Source organism: Thamnophis sirtalis, unplaced genomic scaffold (genome assembly GCF_051295495.1).
Source record: "Thamnophis sirtalis isolate CommonGarterSnake01/CBP01778 unplaced genomic scaffold, rThaSir2_p1.2 scaffold_3, whole genome shotgun sequence".
NCBI lineage: Eukaryota > Metazoa > Chordata > Lepidosauria > Squamata > Natricidae > Thamnophis > Thamnophis sirtalis.
The window spans coordinates 48,064,803-48,080,511 of NW_028261383.1; the positions used below are offsets into that span (position 1 = coordinate 48,064,803).

A 15,709-nucleotide genomic window follows, 5' to 3' on the forward strand; every position below is an offset into this window, starting at 1 on the left:
ATCTTTGTTTACAAGCCTGTTTCTTGGACTGAATGAGTTTTTTCTACTTTCTGGAGGGAATACAAGTAGTGAATTGTGTTAGCTCTGGTGCCTTGCTTAGAATTATACTCAACTGTCCAGACAAAGTACAAAGTTAAAATTGGGAAAATCCTATAGGAGATGTTTGGACTCAATTGTGGTTATCGTCTAGTAAATTGCAACTAACAACTTGTCTCCCACGCAGACATGTTGTAAATGGACAAGATCCCATGGTAGCCAATTTAGTGAAACATACCAAACAACTCAGCATATTTACCAGCATAAATGAAAATCTTTCCTGGACTCTGAAATAATATGATGCAAAAATATTTGGAAGAAAAGCATCTAGAATAAAGGAAGGACATACTAATGTTTTTCCTCATTTGATTGCTCTCTCTCAGATGCTTTGCTTTCCAGACTTGCCTTTCAAGAATAAGCCTGCATAGGTAGTTCTCAACTTACAACCACAATTGAGCCCAAAATTTCTGCTGCTAAGTAAAAGATTTGTTAAGTGAGTTTTCCCCATGTTACGACCTTTCTTGCCACAGTTGTTAAGTGAATCACTGTAGCTGTTACATTAATCAAATTGTTAAGTAAATCTGGCTTACCCATTAAATTTTCCCGTCAGAAGGTCGCAAAAGGTGATCACATGATCCTCGGACACTGCAGCTGTCATAAATATGCTCCAATTGACAAGCATCTGAATTTTGATCACATGATCATGGAGAGTTTACAACGGTTGTGTGAAAAACTTTCCTAAATCACTTTTTTCATTGCCGCTGTAACTTTGAACAGTCACTAAAGGAACTGTTGTAAGTTGAGGACTACCTGTAACAATCGTTTCTAAGAATTGGACGATCCTAAAGTGTTCTGATACATTGTGTATTCTCCAATTCTATTTGTTTGCAAAGAGATGTTCAAGTTGCAGGATTATGTCAGTGATCCATATTTTTCTTTTCTGTTTCCCCCCATTAGTAAGCATATTAAAAGAATCTTGGTGGGTATGGTACAAATGGAAGGATGTAGCATTGAGAGCTTTGCTTAAAAATGATTCTCTAATGCCACCTTTATGATATATGCTATTTACATACAAACGGCCATCTTCAAGCTTCAATCCCACATTGAATAAGAGGATGAGAAAATAACAGTGACTTAATTTCCCTTTAATTGTCTCTTCTTGAAAGGCTGGAATTGGTTTGTTGCTCATTTGTGCAGTCATTGGTGATTCTTTGTGACCCAATGGACATTAGTTTATGGGATTGCCGCTTCCTTGACTTGTAAAGATGTACTTTTATGGCATCAGTGATAGTATCTCGTCACTTTGTGTTCTGCTGACATCTCTTTTACATTTACATTCTTTTCAAGCGTCAGGAAAAACCTATCTATTACTGTTGCTCACATTCTCTCAAAAATAGATTTACAACTGTCTTATAAAAGTGATATAGGATCACACAGAATGAAGGACAATTTTGTAGGTTTGGGGGAGATTATCAGCTATGCACTGTCCTATTAACTTGGGGATGCCTTAGATTGCTGTGTGAGGTCTTGATGCAGGTCTTAGGTCTTAGTACAGGAGTATCAAACTCGCATCGTCACGTTCCCATCATGTAACATATCATGACTTTTTTCCTCTTCGCTAAATTGGGGGTGGGAGTGGCCAACACGTGATGCACCCACCCTCTGGGCCGCGAGTTTGATATCCCTGCTCTAGTAGTATTGCCAATGGTGAAGGAAACAAATTTAAACTACAGTACTATATTGACCAAAAAGGAAGATAATTCTGAACAAAAGACAAAATCTTCTTGTTGTCCGGAATATACTTGCTATTACAAGATGCTTCACTAATGTCTAGAGAGACATAGGTTGCCCATTCGATATAGAGTTTTAAAGCTATGCAGGTATCCTGATCTACAGGTAATTCTCAACAAACAACCATAATGGAAAGTGCCCACTGCAATTGTATGTTGTGACAATTGTAAAAATGAACCAGTCATGTGACCAACTTGATTTTACTATGTTTTTTGCAGTGGGCATTATTACGCAACAATGCTGGTCATTCTTTGTAAGTGCAAATACTGTGGTCATTAAGCGAATGCCATGATTGTAAACATGGACCCATTGTTTGCTATAGGTAAGGTTTTGCCAAAAAACCAGAAGTGTCCGTTTTTAGCAAAACCATTGTAAATTGCAGTCATGTGATCATGGGTTGCTGAAAATGGTTGTAAATGCAGCCATGTTCCTAAGTGGCAAAGAGTAGTCACTGGTCACATGACCATTGCAACTTTGGATGAAGTATTCTTTTTCAGGTAGGTCATGTTTCATCGGTCATAAGTCAAAGTAGGCATATTTAAGAAGCAGACACAATTTTTAAAAAAATGTGAATTTTGTAAAATTATATGAATATCTGCAGATTGCAAATACCCAGTTCTTTAATATGGTGATAGTCTGTTTTTAACATTATGTTTCCAAATAGATTTTCATCTCAGTGACTAAACTCATTTTTTAAAAAGTAAAACAAGACTAAACTGAAAAGTCCCATGTAACCCCTGAAACAGTTTTCAATTATTGTACTATATTGTAGGTTGGTACAATTTGTATTCTGGCATCACTGATTGTTAAAATCTTTTTTTTTAACTTTTAATTTTTGATCCCATGACATTTTAAAACAAAAGTTTCATAGAAATGAGAGTAAAGGCTAAAAAAAGTGTTTGATTTTTATGATTATAAATCTCAGTCCCTAAGGCACCGTTATAGGAACAAAAGTTCGTTTATTCTAAACTTCCTCTGCTTTGAACAGTAACTTGAAGTGTGGTTATGTTTGTTTGCCTACTGATGTTAGCTGAATGACACGAAGAGACTTGGCTGGGATTTAAAAGTGACATTTTTCCTTATAAGATTTTCTTAGCTTAATGCAATTAAAGTTTGTGTTCATTTTTCTAAATGGGGTCATTTATGATTTTACACTAAGTACAAACAGAATGTCACATGCTAATTGAAAATTATAAGGTTAATTTTAAATAGGGTTGGGTTTCTAAGACCAGAAAGTAATTCAGAATTATTAATAATGGCAATAAATTAATTTGCTCTGAATAAAATACAAATATCCCTTCTGAACATGGGAACAATATGAATTGACTTTTTCTAGTTCAATGTATTTTGTACTAATACTGAAATATTTTTCAGAGATTGACAGTATAAATAGATTAATTGAGATATTAGTATCCTAACTTTATACACACACCAGTATTAGAAATTTGGGTGGATTTGTGCTTATAAATTTTAAAAGGAATTGAAACCAGCCAAGTACAATATATGCAAAAATATATTGGTTTGTAATTTTAAAAGAAAATGAAATAGTTGTATTAAAAATAAAAACAACAAGAAGTTAGTTTTTTATGTCTTACTTACCCATTTCTTTGCTTGGCAGCAAATTATAGATCCGAAATCTGTAGTCATAAGTCCTCAACTTATGACCACAATTGAGCCAAAAATTTCTGTTACTAAATGAAACAGTGGTTAACTGAGTTTTGCCCCATTTTATGACCTTTCTTCCCACAGCTGTTAAGTGAATCATTGAAGTAGTTAAATTACTAACAATGTTCAGAAGTGAATCTGGCTTCCCCATTGACTTTGCTTGTCAGAAGGTCACGAAAGGTGATCACATGACCCCAGGACACTGCAACCATCAAAAGTACATGCCAGTTGCTAGCATCCGAAATTTAATCACATGACCATGGGGATGCTGCAACGGTCATAAGTGTGAAAAAAGGTCCTAAGTCACTTTTTTCAGTGCTGTTGTAACTTTGAACGGTCACTAAACAAAAAGGTTGTAAATTGAGGATTACCTGTAGTGAATATCAAGTTCCTTCCTAGAATGACAAAAGTCACTTTGCACCTTAACAAGGCAGGACAACTTCAAAATTCTTGTAATATGCTGATTTCATGTCAAAAAGCTCCCCATTTTTCCTCAAGAAAATCCTCTGAAGATGACTTTTATTGAGAAAAGTATTGGGGTTTGGGTGAGAATTAATTTAAAAAGTAGAGAAATGTTCATAAAGCATTATAGAAATGCTCCATAGACATTGCACTTGCGCTGAACATGTCTGGAAGTTAACAATTTAATAGCACTTAGATTTATATACTGCTTCATAGTGTTTTAATTCCCTCTCTGTAAGCTGTTTACAGAGTCAGCATATTGCTCCCAACAATATAGGTCCTTATTTTACTGACCTTGAAAGGATGGAAGGCTGAGTCAACCTGGAGCCAGTGAGACTCGAACTGCCAAACCGCTGTCAGTCATCAGAAGTAGCCTGCACCACCAGAGCTCATTAATGATGCCTATATAGAAATTTACCACTAGAACTGCTGCTGCTGATAAGACCACTAGTAGTAAATTTTAATAGAAGCTGTTATATGCTGTGAAGACCTAACTCCCTAATTTGATGAGAATGATGGAAAAGGGGAAAAGAGGAGGACTTGTAGGTAGGAGGGCCCAGTTATAGTGGTACTGGGGGTACTGATAGAAGACCTGAAGGACAAGATTTGGGGCAGATCATCTTTTGTTGACTTCCCTCAACATGCCATCCTTTAGACATATTAAACCTCACTTTTTGTACCCCATAGCAAACATTGTCTGTAGCAGTTATTTTGGGACACAAAATTTATGGACTTTGGTGTACATTGAAATTGGGTTGGATATACTTAAATAATCCTTAAGCAATTTTTTCCAAGATTGTAGGCAAGGCAGAACATATATCTAGGTAGTCCTTGACTTACAACCATAATTGGGGCCAGAATTTCTGTTGTTAAACAAGGCAGTTTAGTTATTCATGCCTGTTATCAAAACCTTTTTTTTTTTGCTGTCGTTAAGTGATTCACTCCTATTTTTAAGTGAGCCCCACCTTTGTGGGGGAGAGGATCTGGCTTCCTCTGTTTACTTTCTTTGTATGGTTAAAATGCAGTACTGCAGGCTACTTCTGCTGCCTGCCGGCTGCCTGCAATTTGACAGTTCAAATCTCACCAAGCTCAAGGTTGATTCAGCCTTCCATCCTTTGAGGTTGGTAAACCCAGGACCCAGATTGTTGAAGGGAATATACTGACTCTGTAAACTGCTTAGAGGGGGCTCTAAAGTACTGTGAAACGGTATATAAATCTAAGTGCTATTGCTACTTGGTTTGTTAGAAGCTGACTGAGAATATTGCAAATGATGATCACATAATCTGGGGGTGCTGCAACTATCATCAACCAGTTGCCAGGTGTCTGAACTTTGATTGTTGGGGATGCTGTGATGGTCATAAGTACGAGGAATGGTTGAAAGTCGCTTTTTTCTGGGCCATTGTAACTTTGAAAGGTTGTGAAGTCAAGGAATACTTGTACACTGCATTGGGCAAATGAACTGGGTTCACTTAATTCATTAACTATGCTAACATGGAATTAAGTAGCCGATGGTTCCATGCACTTGAGGAGTCCAATCTGTGGCTCAGAGTATCAGAATGTCACATTAAGCTGTAACATGGTTTATGCATTAGATCACATTTTATACGATTAAGCAGGAGTGAAATCCAGCAGGTTCTAACGGGTTTTGGAGAACCAGTAGCGGAAATTTTGAGTAGTTCGGAGAACCGGCAAATGCCACCTCTGGCTGGGGCCAGAGTGGGGTAGGAATGGAGATTTTGCAGTATCCTTCCCCCTGCCACACCCACCAGGCCACGCCCACCAAACCACACCATGCCCACCAAGCCACACCCACAGAACCAGTAGTAAAAAAAAAAAGAATTTTACCACTGCTATTAAGGTTTGTTAACTCAGACAGAGATGTTAGCGTGTTGTGTGAAACAGCCCTTCAACTTGTATGGAGCACACATGAGGCAAGTAGTGTCCTACAATGATGAGGTCAGCCTTAATTTATAAGACACAGTAGTGCATGGTAAGAAGCATAGCACAGCCATGTTTTGAAGACAGTAAGTCATTGTGAGAACATGGAGGCTCTGATAACAGCCCACATCCTCTCATCAAGAGACTGCAATATTTCCCCAACAGTAGAGAATAAGGCAAACAAATTGACCCAGTAGTTTTTGTGCAATGTCATCTTAACTGTGGCCTAAAACAAGTAATCATACTGCTAAAGAAAAATGTCATTGTTTGCTGGTGACTGGAACGAAAGCTGAATAGTTATTTGGCCTGAAGCAAATAATCAATCTGACTTTGATAACCCATCACTTTAAAAGGGCCTTTTATGTTTGTGAAAAAAAGTGTGACGTCAAAGCTGTGGAAAAAAAATAGTACCAAAATTTCCAAGCTAAATTTACGTAACTTCTCAAACACACAAACACATTTGCACACAAATACAAAAAGGTTCCCTGTGCAAACCGTTTTTTACATGCATAAGAAATTAGTTTATGGTTATTAGAAGCCTGAGATGTAATGTCCAAGTTACTTGTGCCATATTTGGAAGAACTTGTTTATGCTTCGTCCATCGTTGTGCCTTTGAACTGATAGAACAGAAAATAAAATGAAAATTGTCCAACTAGTTGCCAGACATTCCTAGGACTATATAGATGCCATGCTGGAAATGCTTGAGTATAATCATTATCAGGTGAGTTTTTCTTTTCTTCTCTTCTCTTCTTTCTTTCTTTCTTTCTTTCTTTCTTTCTTTCTTTCTTTCTTTCTTTCTTTCTTTCTTTCTTTCTTTCTCCCCCTCTCCCTTCCTTACTTCCTTCCTTTTTTCCCCTGTGTGCTTCAAGCACTCTCTCACTTACAGTTACTTAAATCTATTTATTTTACCGGGACTAAAGATATATGCTTGCATGCATTTTTGCATACTACGGTATAATGGAATTTAGAGAAGATTACAAGGGATTTTTTCTTAATAAATATAATAAATGTGGTTGCAGTATGGATATTTGTAGAGAAATGGGAAGCATTGTTTTTAATATAGCATCATGGTTTTTTTTAATAGACTAGATTGTAGCATTCATAGTTGAATGTCACAAAACAATTGAGTCAAATAAAATCAATTTCGAAGTGATGAAAAAGTATATGCTTAAGCATTGTATCTACAATGGTGTACATTTTCAGGGTTTTAAGAGTATGTTCTCTTTTTCTTTTTTCTTTTTGTAACAGTAGCAAAGACATTTAAAAAGACTTCTGAATATCATTCTCTATTTTTATTTATTCATTCACATTTCTTATAGCTGTTCAACTCCAATGTATATAAAATGCATCAATTATTGGAATACATTTTATGAAGTGTATGTGTATCAACTGATTTTATTGAGAAATGTATATTTTATACCTTTCTGGTTATTAGCTTATTATTTAAGTTTTATAAATTACTGATACTTTTAAAGTATTGATGTGCAGGGTTCTATCTGTTATATAATAATATAATAATTCCTGTCTGTTAAACAATGCATTTACATTAATATACAGTTTTTCTTCTACACGTAACTTTATTTTCATGTGGTGGGAAAAATCAGTGTTAGATAAAGGATGGGTAAATCTCTATGAACACAATATTCAGAGAAATTCTGATTCCCAAACACTGATGAGAAGCTGCATCTTTTCCTTCTGTGTCCACAGGTGCAGACTCACCTGGAAAACCCCACCAAGTACCACATCCAACAAGCTCAACGGCAACAAGTCAAACAATACCTCTCAACTACGTTAGCAAATAAGCACAACAATCAGGCGTTAAGCTTACCTTGCCCAAATCAGCCCGTTGACCACGTTATGCCACCGGGCACTGGAAGCAGTGCACCAAACAGCCCTATGGCCATGCTTACATTAAACTCCAACTGTGAAAAAGAGGTAAGAGCAAATTTTGTCTTTGGCCTTTGATGCTTTAAAAGCTATGTTTTTTGTGCAGTCTCTTTTTCTTCAGGTTGTGAAAATACTTGATTGGTCTCACAGTCCTCTATATTTAGTTGGGAATAGATCTTTGAACAGCGCATCAAACTTCCCTTAAAACAGAAACTATAAATATTAATATGTCTAAATGAAAAGCATGAACTACTTCATAAGAGCAACTATAGTTATTCTCTCCCTATTTGAAATATAGACTTAGGACTTAGACACATGCAAATCAAGCATTATACTATTGACTTTTTTGCAGGTTCCCACATAAATCTTTTTATGGATTTAGCTTGCACACTGACTTGATCTTAGTTGAATTTTTCATTGCTAATTGACCACAACCAATTAACCATTAAGCACATTTTCCCTCTATCCTTATGACCCATACACTTTGGGATTTCTGAAAATCCCTGTTTAACTGCCTGCAGAGACCCATGAGTGAATCCAATGTAGATCTTTTTCCACATAATTTCAATATTTATGCATTTGTCAAATTTGGATACCATTAGTGACTCTGGGAAGTGTATAGTTAAAAAACACAAAAGCCTAAAAACATATAAAAATGCAATGCATCTATTAAAAAAGCCAATAAAACATGAATAAAATAAGTTAAAAGATGGGACCAGCCATCACCAGGGTTGCGTGCTGTTCATGCAAACTTGTAGGACCAAGTCTTTAAACTCTTCCTTCAGAGGCCAGGAGAGTGAAGGTCTGCCTCATCTCTGGAGGGAGGATATTCCAGAGCGTCCATAACATTCATTCCCTACCTGTCCAGGTGAGTGAATTGAGATGAGTTCCTCAAGTAACCTGGCCCAATACCATGAAGGACATTAAAGGTAATTAGATCCGGAAGCAAACCAGCATCCAGCGTAGCTCCAGCAGCAAAGATGTTACATGCATCATTCTTGGGGACCGCAAAATTGATCCCATGACCACATTCTGCACTAGCAGAAGCTTCCGAATATTCTTCAAGGGTAGCCCCATTTACAGCACATTGCAATAGTCCATTCAAGATAGGACCAGGACATAAATGACCAAGAGAATGATCTCCTGATCCAGGAGAGGGTGTAACTGGCACGCCACAAAAAGGTAGGGAACTTAGAGAATGCAGTTGGACACACAAGCTGCTTGAAAAATAGAAAACATGAACTTGATAATGTATGATTGCAGTTTTTATTAATAAGGCACCATGAAAGTATTTTACATCAATATGGTATATGCCGGTGGCAAAAGAGGAAAAAAACCCATCAGGGAAATGAGCAAAGAGTGAAAATACCATGGTATCCTTCTGCGACAATTACGGGAGGTGGGAGTGGGAGGCACCGTCTTACTGTGGTTCTCCTCCTACCTCTCAGACAGGTCGCAGTCGGTGTTGGTTGGAGGACAGAGATTGACCCCTAGGCCCCTCAAATATGGTCTGCTGCAGGGTTCGGTCCTGTCCCCCCTCCTATTTAATATCTACATGAAGCCGCTGGGTGACATCATATGCCGGCATGGGATCAAATATCATCAATATGCGGACGATACTCAATTGTATCTGTCCGCCCCGTGCCAACTCAGCGAAGCAGTAGAAGTGATGTGCCAGTGCCTGGAGGCTGTCAGGGTCTGGATGGGAGCGAACAAGCTTGCACTCAATCCAGACAAGGCCGAGTGGCTATTGATGTTGCCTCCTAAGGATAGTCCAGACATTCCATCCTTAGCCTGGGGGGTGAAATTTTACACCCCTCAGAGACGGTCCGCAACCTGGGGGTCCTCCTGGACTCGCAGCTGACATTAGAACACCATCTGTTGGCTGTGACCAGGGGGGCTTTTGCCCAGGTTCGCCTGGTGCACCAGCTGCGGCCCTACCTGGACCGGGAGGCACTTCGAATGGTCACTCATGCCCTTGTCACCTCAAGGCTTGATTACTGTAATGCGCTCTACATGGGGCTGCCCCTGAAGAGTGTTCGGAGACTACAGTTGGTCCAGAATGCAGCCGTGCGAGCGATATTGGGTGTACCTAGATACATCCATGTTACACCCATCCTCCGCGAGCTGCACTGGCTCCCTATTGGTCTCCGAACGCGCTTCAAGGTATTACCTCCCAACAACCAACAAGATCTCACAGGTTGGGCCTCCTCAGGGTGCCGTCGGCTGGACAATGCTGGCTGGCAGCCCCTCGGGGGAGGGCCTTCTCTGTAGCTGCTCCAGCCCTGTGGAACGATCTACCCGTAGAGATCCGGACCCTTTCCACTCTCTCGGCCTTCTGTAAAGCCACCAAAACCTGGCTGTTCCGGCAGGCCTGGGGCTGTTGATCAATGTCCAGCCCCACCTAGACAGAATGGATGGTGTGTTATTTTAAAAACTGTATTTTTTATTCTTAATTTTTAACTTTTATTTTAATTAAAATAAAATAACTAATTTTAATGATTCTTTTGGTGTAAACATTTGAGCACTGCATTTAGTAAATCTGTGCAAGCTCATTAATCCATCTCAATAAATGTATTGCAAAATGAGAAGGCGTACAAAAAAGAGAAGTTTCTTATTGATGCTCTTCTGAACATAATGAAAGTTTCCCTTTGAACAAGGCTTTTAGTAGGTATGGATGCAAAATGCATAGACTTACCACTATTGTTGCTTTCAATCCAAATCAGTTCACTGCTGGATGAAAGCCTTTTTACTGAAGATTATAAACCATAATCTGATCCAATAAGGGTTGGTGGGTAAATGTTTTTTGACTCCTCAATTTGGGCTAAGGAGAATGACTGACCCTATGTCATTGAACCACTTTTGGCTTAAAAGGTGCTTAAAGAGTTCATTTTTTCTAATCTGTCTCTGTCTCTTTCTGTCACACACACACACACACACACAGAACTTTTTGGTATTAAAACTTTATTAAATTTGAAAAAAGTATAAAATTCAAAAAAATCAAAAGGAATTAAAAAGGAAATGAGATAACAAAAAAGGGGGGGGGACAGCAAAAAGAAAAATTATAAAAATGGAAGTTATGACTTTTTTGATACAGATAAAAACATAAATCAATGATCTTTTGAACTAGAATATACCATAACAAACAATAGTTCTATCATCATAAACTTATCTAAGCATCAAATCCTAAAATTAAAATCTCATATATTTTTTTCCAGTTTCAATTAAATGGTTCTGAAAGGCTAAAGGCTGGTAGTGGGCCATGGCCATGGAGTTGGGGACTTCTGTTTTAAAGTTGTAATCAATGAATATTTCGATAAACAATAAAGGAACAAATTTAGACTAATTTCCTGTCATGAAAGCCAATTAACACAGGTAGGCAAACTTTTGGAACTTAGGCAACATTGATACTTTTTAGTGAATTTTGTGCATTCAACAAAATAGCTGTCTTTGCCAGTCAAAGAACACCCATTTATGAGTAGTTTAGTTTAGTTTAGTTTTAGTTTTATTATTATTTATAGGCCGCCCTTTTCCCTGAGGGGACTCAGGGCGGCTTACAAAATATAGGGAAGGGGGTACAAAACAGTAAACATGAAACAATACATGAGTAAAAATAGTACTCAACATTCATTCATCGTTCGGGTGGGGACAGATTATGATCTTTATCCCCAGGCCTGACGGGATAGCCAGGACTTGAGGGCTGTGCGGAAGGTCTGGACGGTGGTGAGGGTACGAATCTCCATGGGGAGATCGTTCCAAAGGGTCGGAGCTACTACTGAAAAGGCTCTCCTCCGTGTGGTTGCCAGTCGACACTGACTGGCAGATGGAACTCGGAGGAGGCCTAATCTATGCGATCTAATAGGTCGCAGGGAGGTAATTGGCAGGAGTCGGTCTCTCAAGTACGCAGATCCACTACCATGAAGGGCTTTATGGGTGGTAAGTAGCACCTTGAAGCACACCCGGAGATCAACAGGTAGCCAGCGCAGCTCGCGGAGGATAGGTGTTATGTGGGCGAACCGAGGTGCACCCACAATCACTCGCGCGGCCGCATTCTGGACTAGCTGAAGTCGCCGGATGCTCTTCAAGGGCAGCCCCATGTAGAGCACATTGCAGTATTCCAGCCAAGAGGTCACAAGGGCCCGAGTGACTGTTGTGAGAGCCTCCCGGTTCAGGTAGGGTCGCAACTGGTGCACCAGGCGAACCTGGGCAAATGCCCCCCTGGTCACAGCCGTCAGATGATGGTCGAAGGTCAGCTGTGGGTCCAGGAGGACTCCCAAGTTGCGAACCCTGTCTGAGGGGTGTAGAATTTGACCCCCCAGCCTGAGTGATGGAATACTAGCCGAATTATTGGGAGGGAAACACAACAGCCACTCGGTCTTCTCCGGGTTGAGTACAAGCTTGTTAGCCCTCATCCAGTCTCTAACGGCTTCAAGACCCCGGTTCATCACGTCCACCGCTTCATTGAGTTGGCACGGGGCGGACAGTAGCCAAACTAACCCCAGAATGTTCCTCGCTATCACAATTGATCTACCTCCATCACATCACTTGAACAACCATTTGTGTGAGGAGAATTAAAGCACCAATGCGCGCTAAAAATTGGGGGGGGGAGGACTCATTAGCTGCCAAAAACTCTGCCATAGGAACAAATGAACACGATGTGACTTTTGAATTATGAATGTGCATAATTCTCCACTGCAGGATGTGCCCTTGGTTGCTAGTGTAGTTGGATTTAATAGGGATTAAACCAAGAATGGACAACATGTCTGTTGAGGTATGGAACTCCATAGTAGTGAAAATTATTGGGGAACAAATTGTGAGGACCACCTGATTTCACAGACTAGTAAATAATCTTCCAGAATCAGAATCAGAATAAAAGGCTAGTTTGCATGCATCTTTCTAGGATTTTTTTATATTGATTTGTTTGTAGAACAAAATTGTTTTTTTAATTGTACCTTTTGAGTACAGCAAGTAGTTTTGGATTGCCATAAGTGCTATTTATTTCATGAAACCACTACAGTATTTGCATCTCCTTAACTTTCATTATTAAAATCTGATGGATTTATTCTGTTGTGACAGGATTAACTTTCTGTTCTAAAGTCTTTTGGTTATTTAAATATCAGTTAAATGATATTTTATCCTGCTGTTGCACTCTATCCAATTCTGATTTTATTTGTTCTTACATTCATTCTCTTTTTTTCATGGTTGCAGGGCTTTTATAAATTTGAAGAACAAAACAACAGAGCCGAAAATGAATGCCAGTCTCTGAATACACATTCTCGAGTGTCATGCATGCAGGTATGTATGCTCTGAATATCATCTGATAGAATCTTTATGTGATTGTTAAGATCTCCAGGCCTATTTCAGATTTATTCATTTCAGATTATTGATTCATTCATTTCATTCCATTCACTACGCTATCTAAAATGCAGTTAGAAAGCAATTGAATAATTTACACATTTGGAAATAGCATGTATCCTACAGATATGTTCCTGGTCAAAATGGCAGCCAGGCATTTCATATGGCGTACTTGGTTATGCTTTTATCCAGTTAACAAATATTGGGCATGAAACAGCGAGAAAACTCAGAACAGTTAGAAATTACAAACAGTGTTAGAATTTTGACTGTGCCTTGAATTTTGTAGTCTTTCACTAGGATATAAATCCCAGTAACTCAGTGGTCTTTGATCTGATCGGATTATTCATTCATGGAGATCTGTTCTAATTGTTAAATCCATTTGTGTTCTGTCAATAAAACATGCAAATGCATTTTTTAAATAGCCAAAAATAATTTGCTTTACAGGAATGCCAATTATTCAAATCCCTAATATAATTCCTTTCAAGCAACAAAATCTTCAGACTACTCAATTAGAAAATAAGAGTTTCTATCCATACTACAATCTAGCTGTTATAATTTTCAGTTTAAGGAATATTGGGATTGATATTTCTGAGAAAAGTATAGTGAAAACGCTTATTAAATATTAAAAATGTCCTCTGAGAAAATATATATGTAGTTATTTAAGAAGTTATTGTATAACAAATGCATATAGTCATGTAATATTTGTACTAATTCCTTGTTTATCGGCTTTCAAGATATGAGCAATTGTCAGCACCAGGAATAGGAAAATCTATATATTTTTCAAGATGTCTTACTATAGTGCATTACTTTTGAGGATTTCGTCCCTTGGTTCTAGGTTTCTACTAGATTCATATTACTTCTTTTAAATTAATTTTGTTTCCTTACTTCCTCATCTGTGCGGCTGCTTTGAGTTTGTGTAACTAGTTAATCCAGGCATTAAATAACAGATTTTTTTTTTTTTGAAGCTGAAGCTGATTTTGCAATTATTCTTTTCTCACCGATATCCCCTTAACATAATATGATGCACAACAGGTCTATAGCCAGACTTAACATTTACAGTAGGGCTCACGTAATCCTGAAATAGGAAATCTTTTTTTAATATTAAAAAATTGGGGGTGATCAAAGAAGGTTTAGAAGTTCGATGCCCTGGCTCCTAAATAAATAAATTGGGATATTTTTATTTATGGAATTTATATAACTTTCCAACTCAAATACAGCATTTTAAAACAGAATAGAAACAATATAACAAGATATTATTTATAATGTGGTTATTATAAATGTTGTTTATAATGTTGTTATTATGAATAATATGATTAAGATCTGGGAATCGGTAGAGGAATACCTCATGTCAGTAGTCCAAAACTGACAATTTACAATGGACCCCCAAATTTCCATTGCTAAGCAAGGCAGTTCTTAAGTGAGTTTTGCCCCATTTTATGAACTTTCCTGTCACAGTTGTTAAATGAATCACTGCGGTTGTTAAGTTAGTAACACAATTGTTAAAGGAAAATTTGGCTTCCCATTAACTTTGCTTGTTAGACAGTAGCAAAAAGTGATCCCATAACACCAGGACACGGCAACTGTCATAAATGCATGCAGTTGCCAAGGATCGGAAGTTTGATCATATGACTATGGGGGAATGCTGCAAAGGTCGCGAGTGTGACAAATGGTCATAGTCACTTTTGACAGATCCATTGTAATTGAATGAATGGTTGTAAGTTGAGGACAATCTGTATATCTACAAGGTCTTTCCTTTTTAAGTGTTTGATGTGTAAGGACACTTTTTGTCCTAATTAAGATTTCTGATACTCCTTATCTTTTGTTACAGATGGATGAGGTAATTGATGACATAATCAGTTTGGAATCAAGTTATAATGAAGAAATCTTTGGTTTGATGGATCCTGCTCTACAAATTGCAAATACGGTATTTGGTTTTCTGTTGTGTCTTTTAGTTCTCACTCTTAGTACCTTTTTTTCATTAAAACATGTTTATTTATACTTTTATCACCAAAGATAAAATGAAAAACAAAGAAAAGGAAGAAAAAGAAAAACCGATTAACACTAACAACAGCAACAACAAAATCCATGTTTACAATCCCCTCCCAATAAGTACATCTAATATTAAACATAAGAAAAAATCTATCACAGCTTAATACTGAAAGGTACATCAAAAATGTAATATATTCCCCTCCCCTTACATAATGGGTCTATAATAGTTATAAACTTTTCCATCTCTGTATAATAGAAATTCTATATTACATAAACAACCACACCGACTCAACATCTTTTTTTAATATACATACATATACATGTACAGTACACACACACACACACATTTGTGTGTTTGTGTGTATATTAAAACTAATCCTCAAATCCCTCTGTTAACCATTTGTCGTATTTAACACATAGAAAATCCACAAATGGATTTCAGTCTCTCATAAACATGTCTAATCCATTTTCTCTATAATCAAAGCAGTTAATTTTGCTATCTCTGCTAATTCAGTCAATTTTAAAATCCATTCTCCACCAGTCGGCATCCCCTTTACCTTCCCAATGCTTAGCATGTGCAATCCTC

The 15,709-nt window shown here is 37.8% G+C and overlaps 1 protein-coding gene across 5 annotated transcripts in view; it reads left to right on the forward strand.

The window, feature by feature from the left end:
• Positions 1–15,709, forward strand: part of MITF (melanocyte inducing transcription factor) — a 171,571-nt gene that overhangs the window by 134,635 nt on the left and 21,227 nt on the right. For all 5 annotated transcript variants that reach the window (XM_087708873.1, XM_087708869.1, XM_087708870.1 and 2 more), the window contains exons 3-5: positions 7,600–7,827; positions 12,988–13,074; positions 14,963–15,058. In XM_087708873.1, coding sequence (XP_087564999.1) covers positions 7,600–7,827; positions 12,988–13,074; positions 14,963–15,058 — 411 coding nt within the window. The remainder of the gene's footprint in view (positions 1–7,599; positions 7,828–12,987; positions 13,075–14,962; positions 15,059–15,709) is intronic.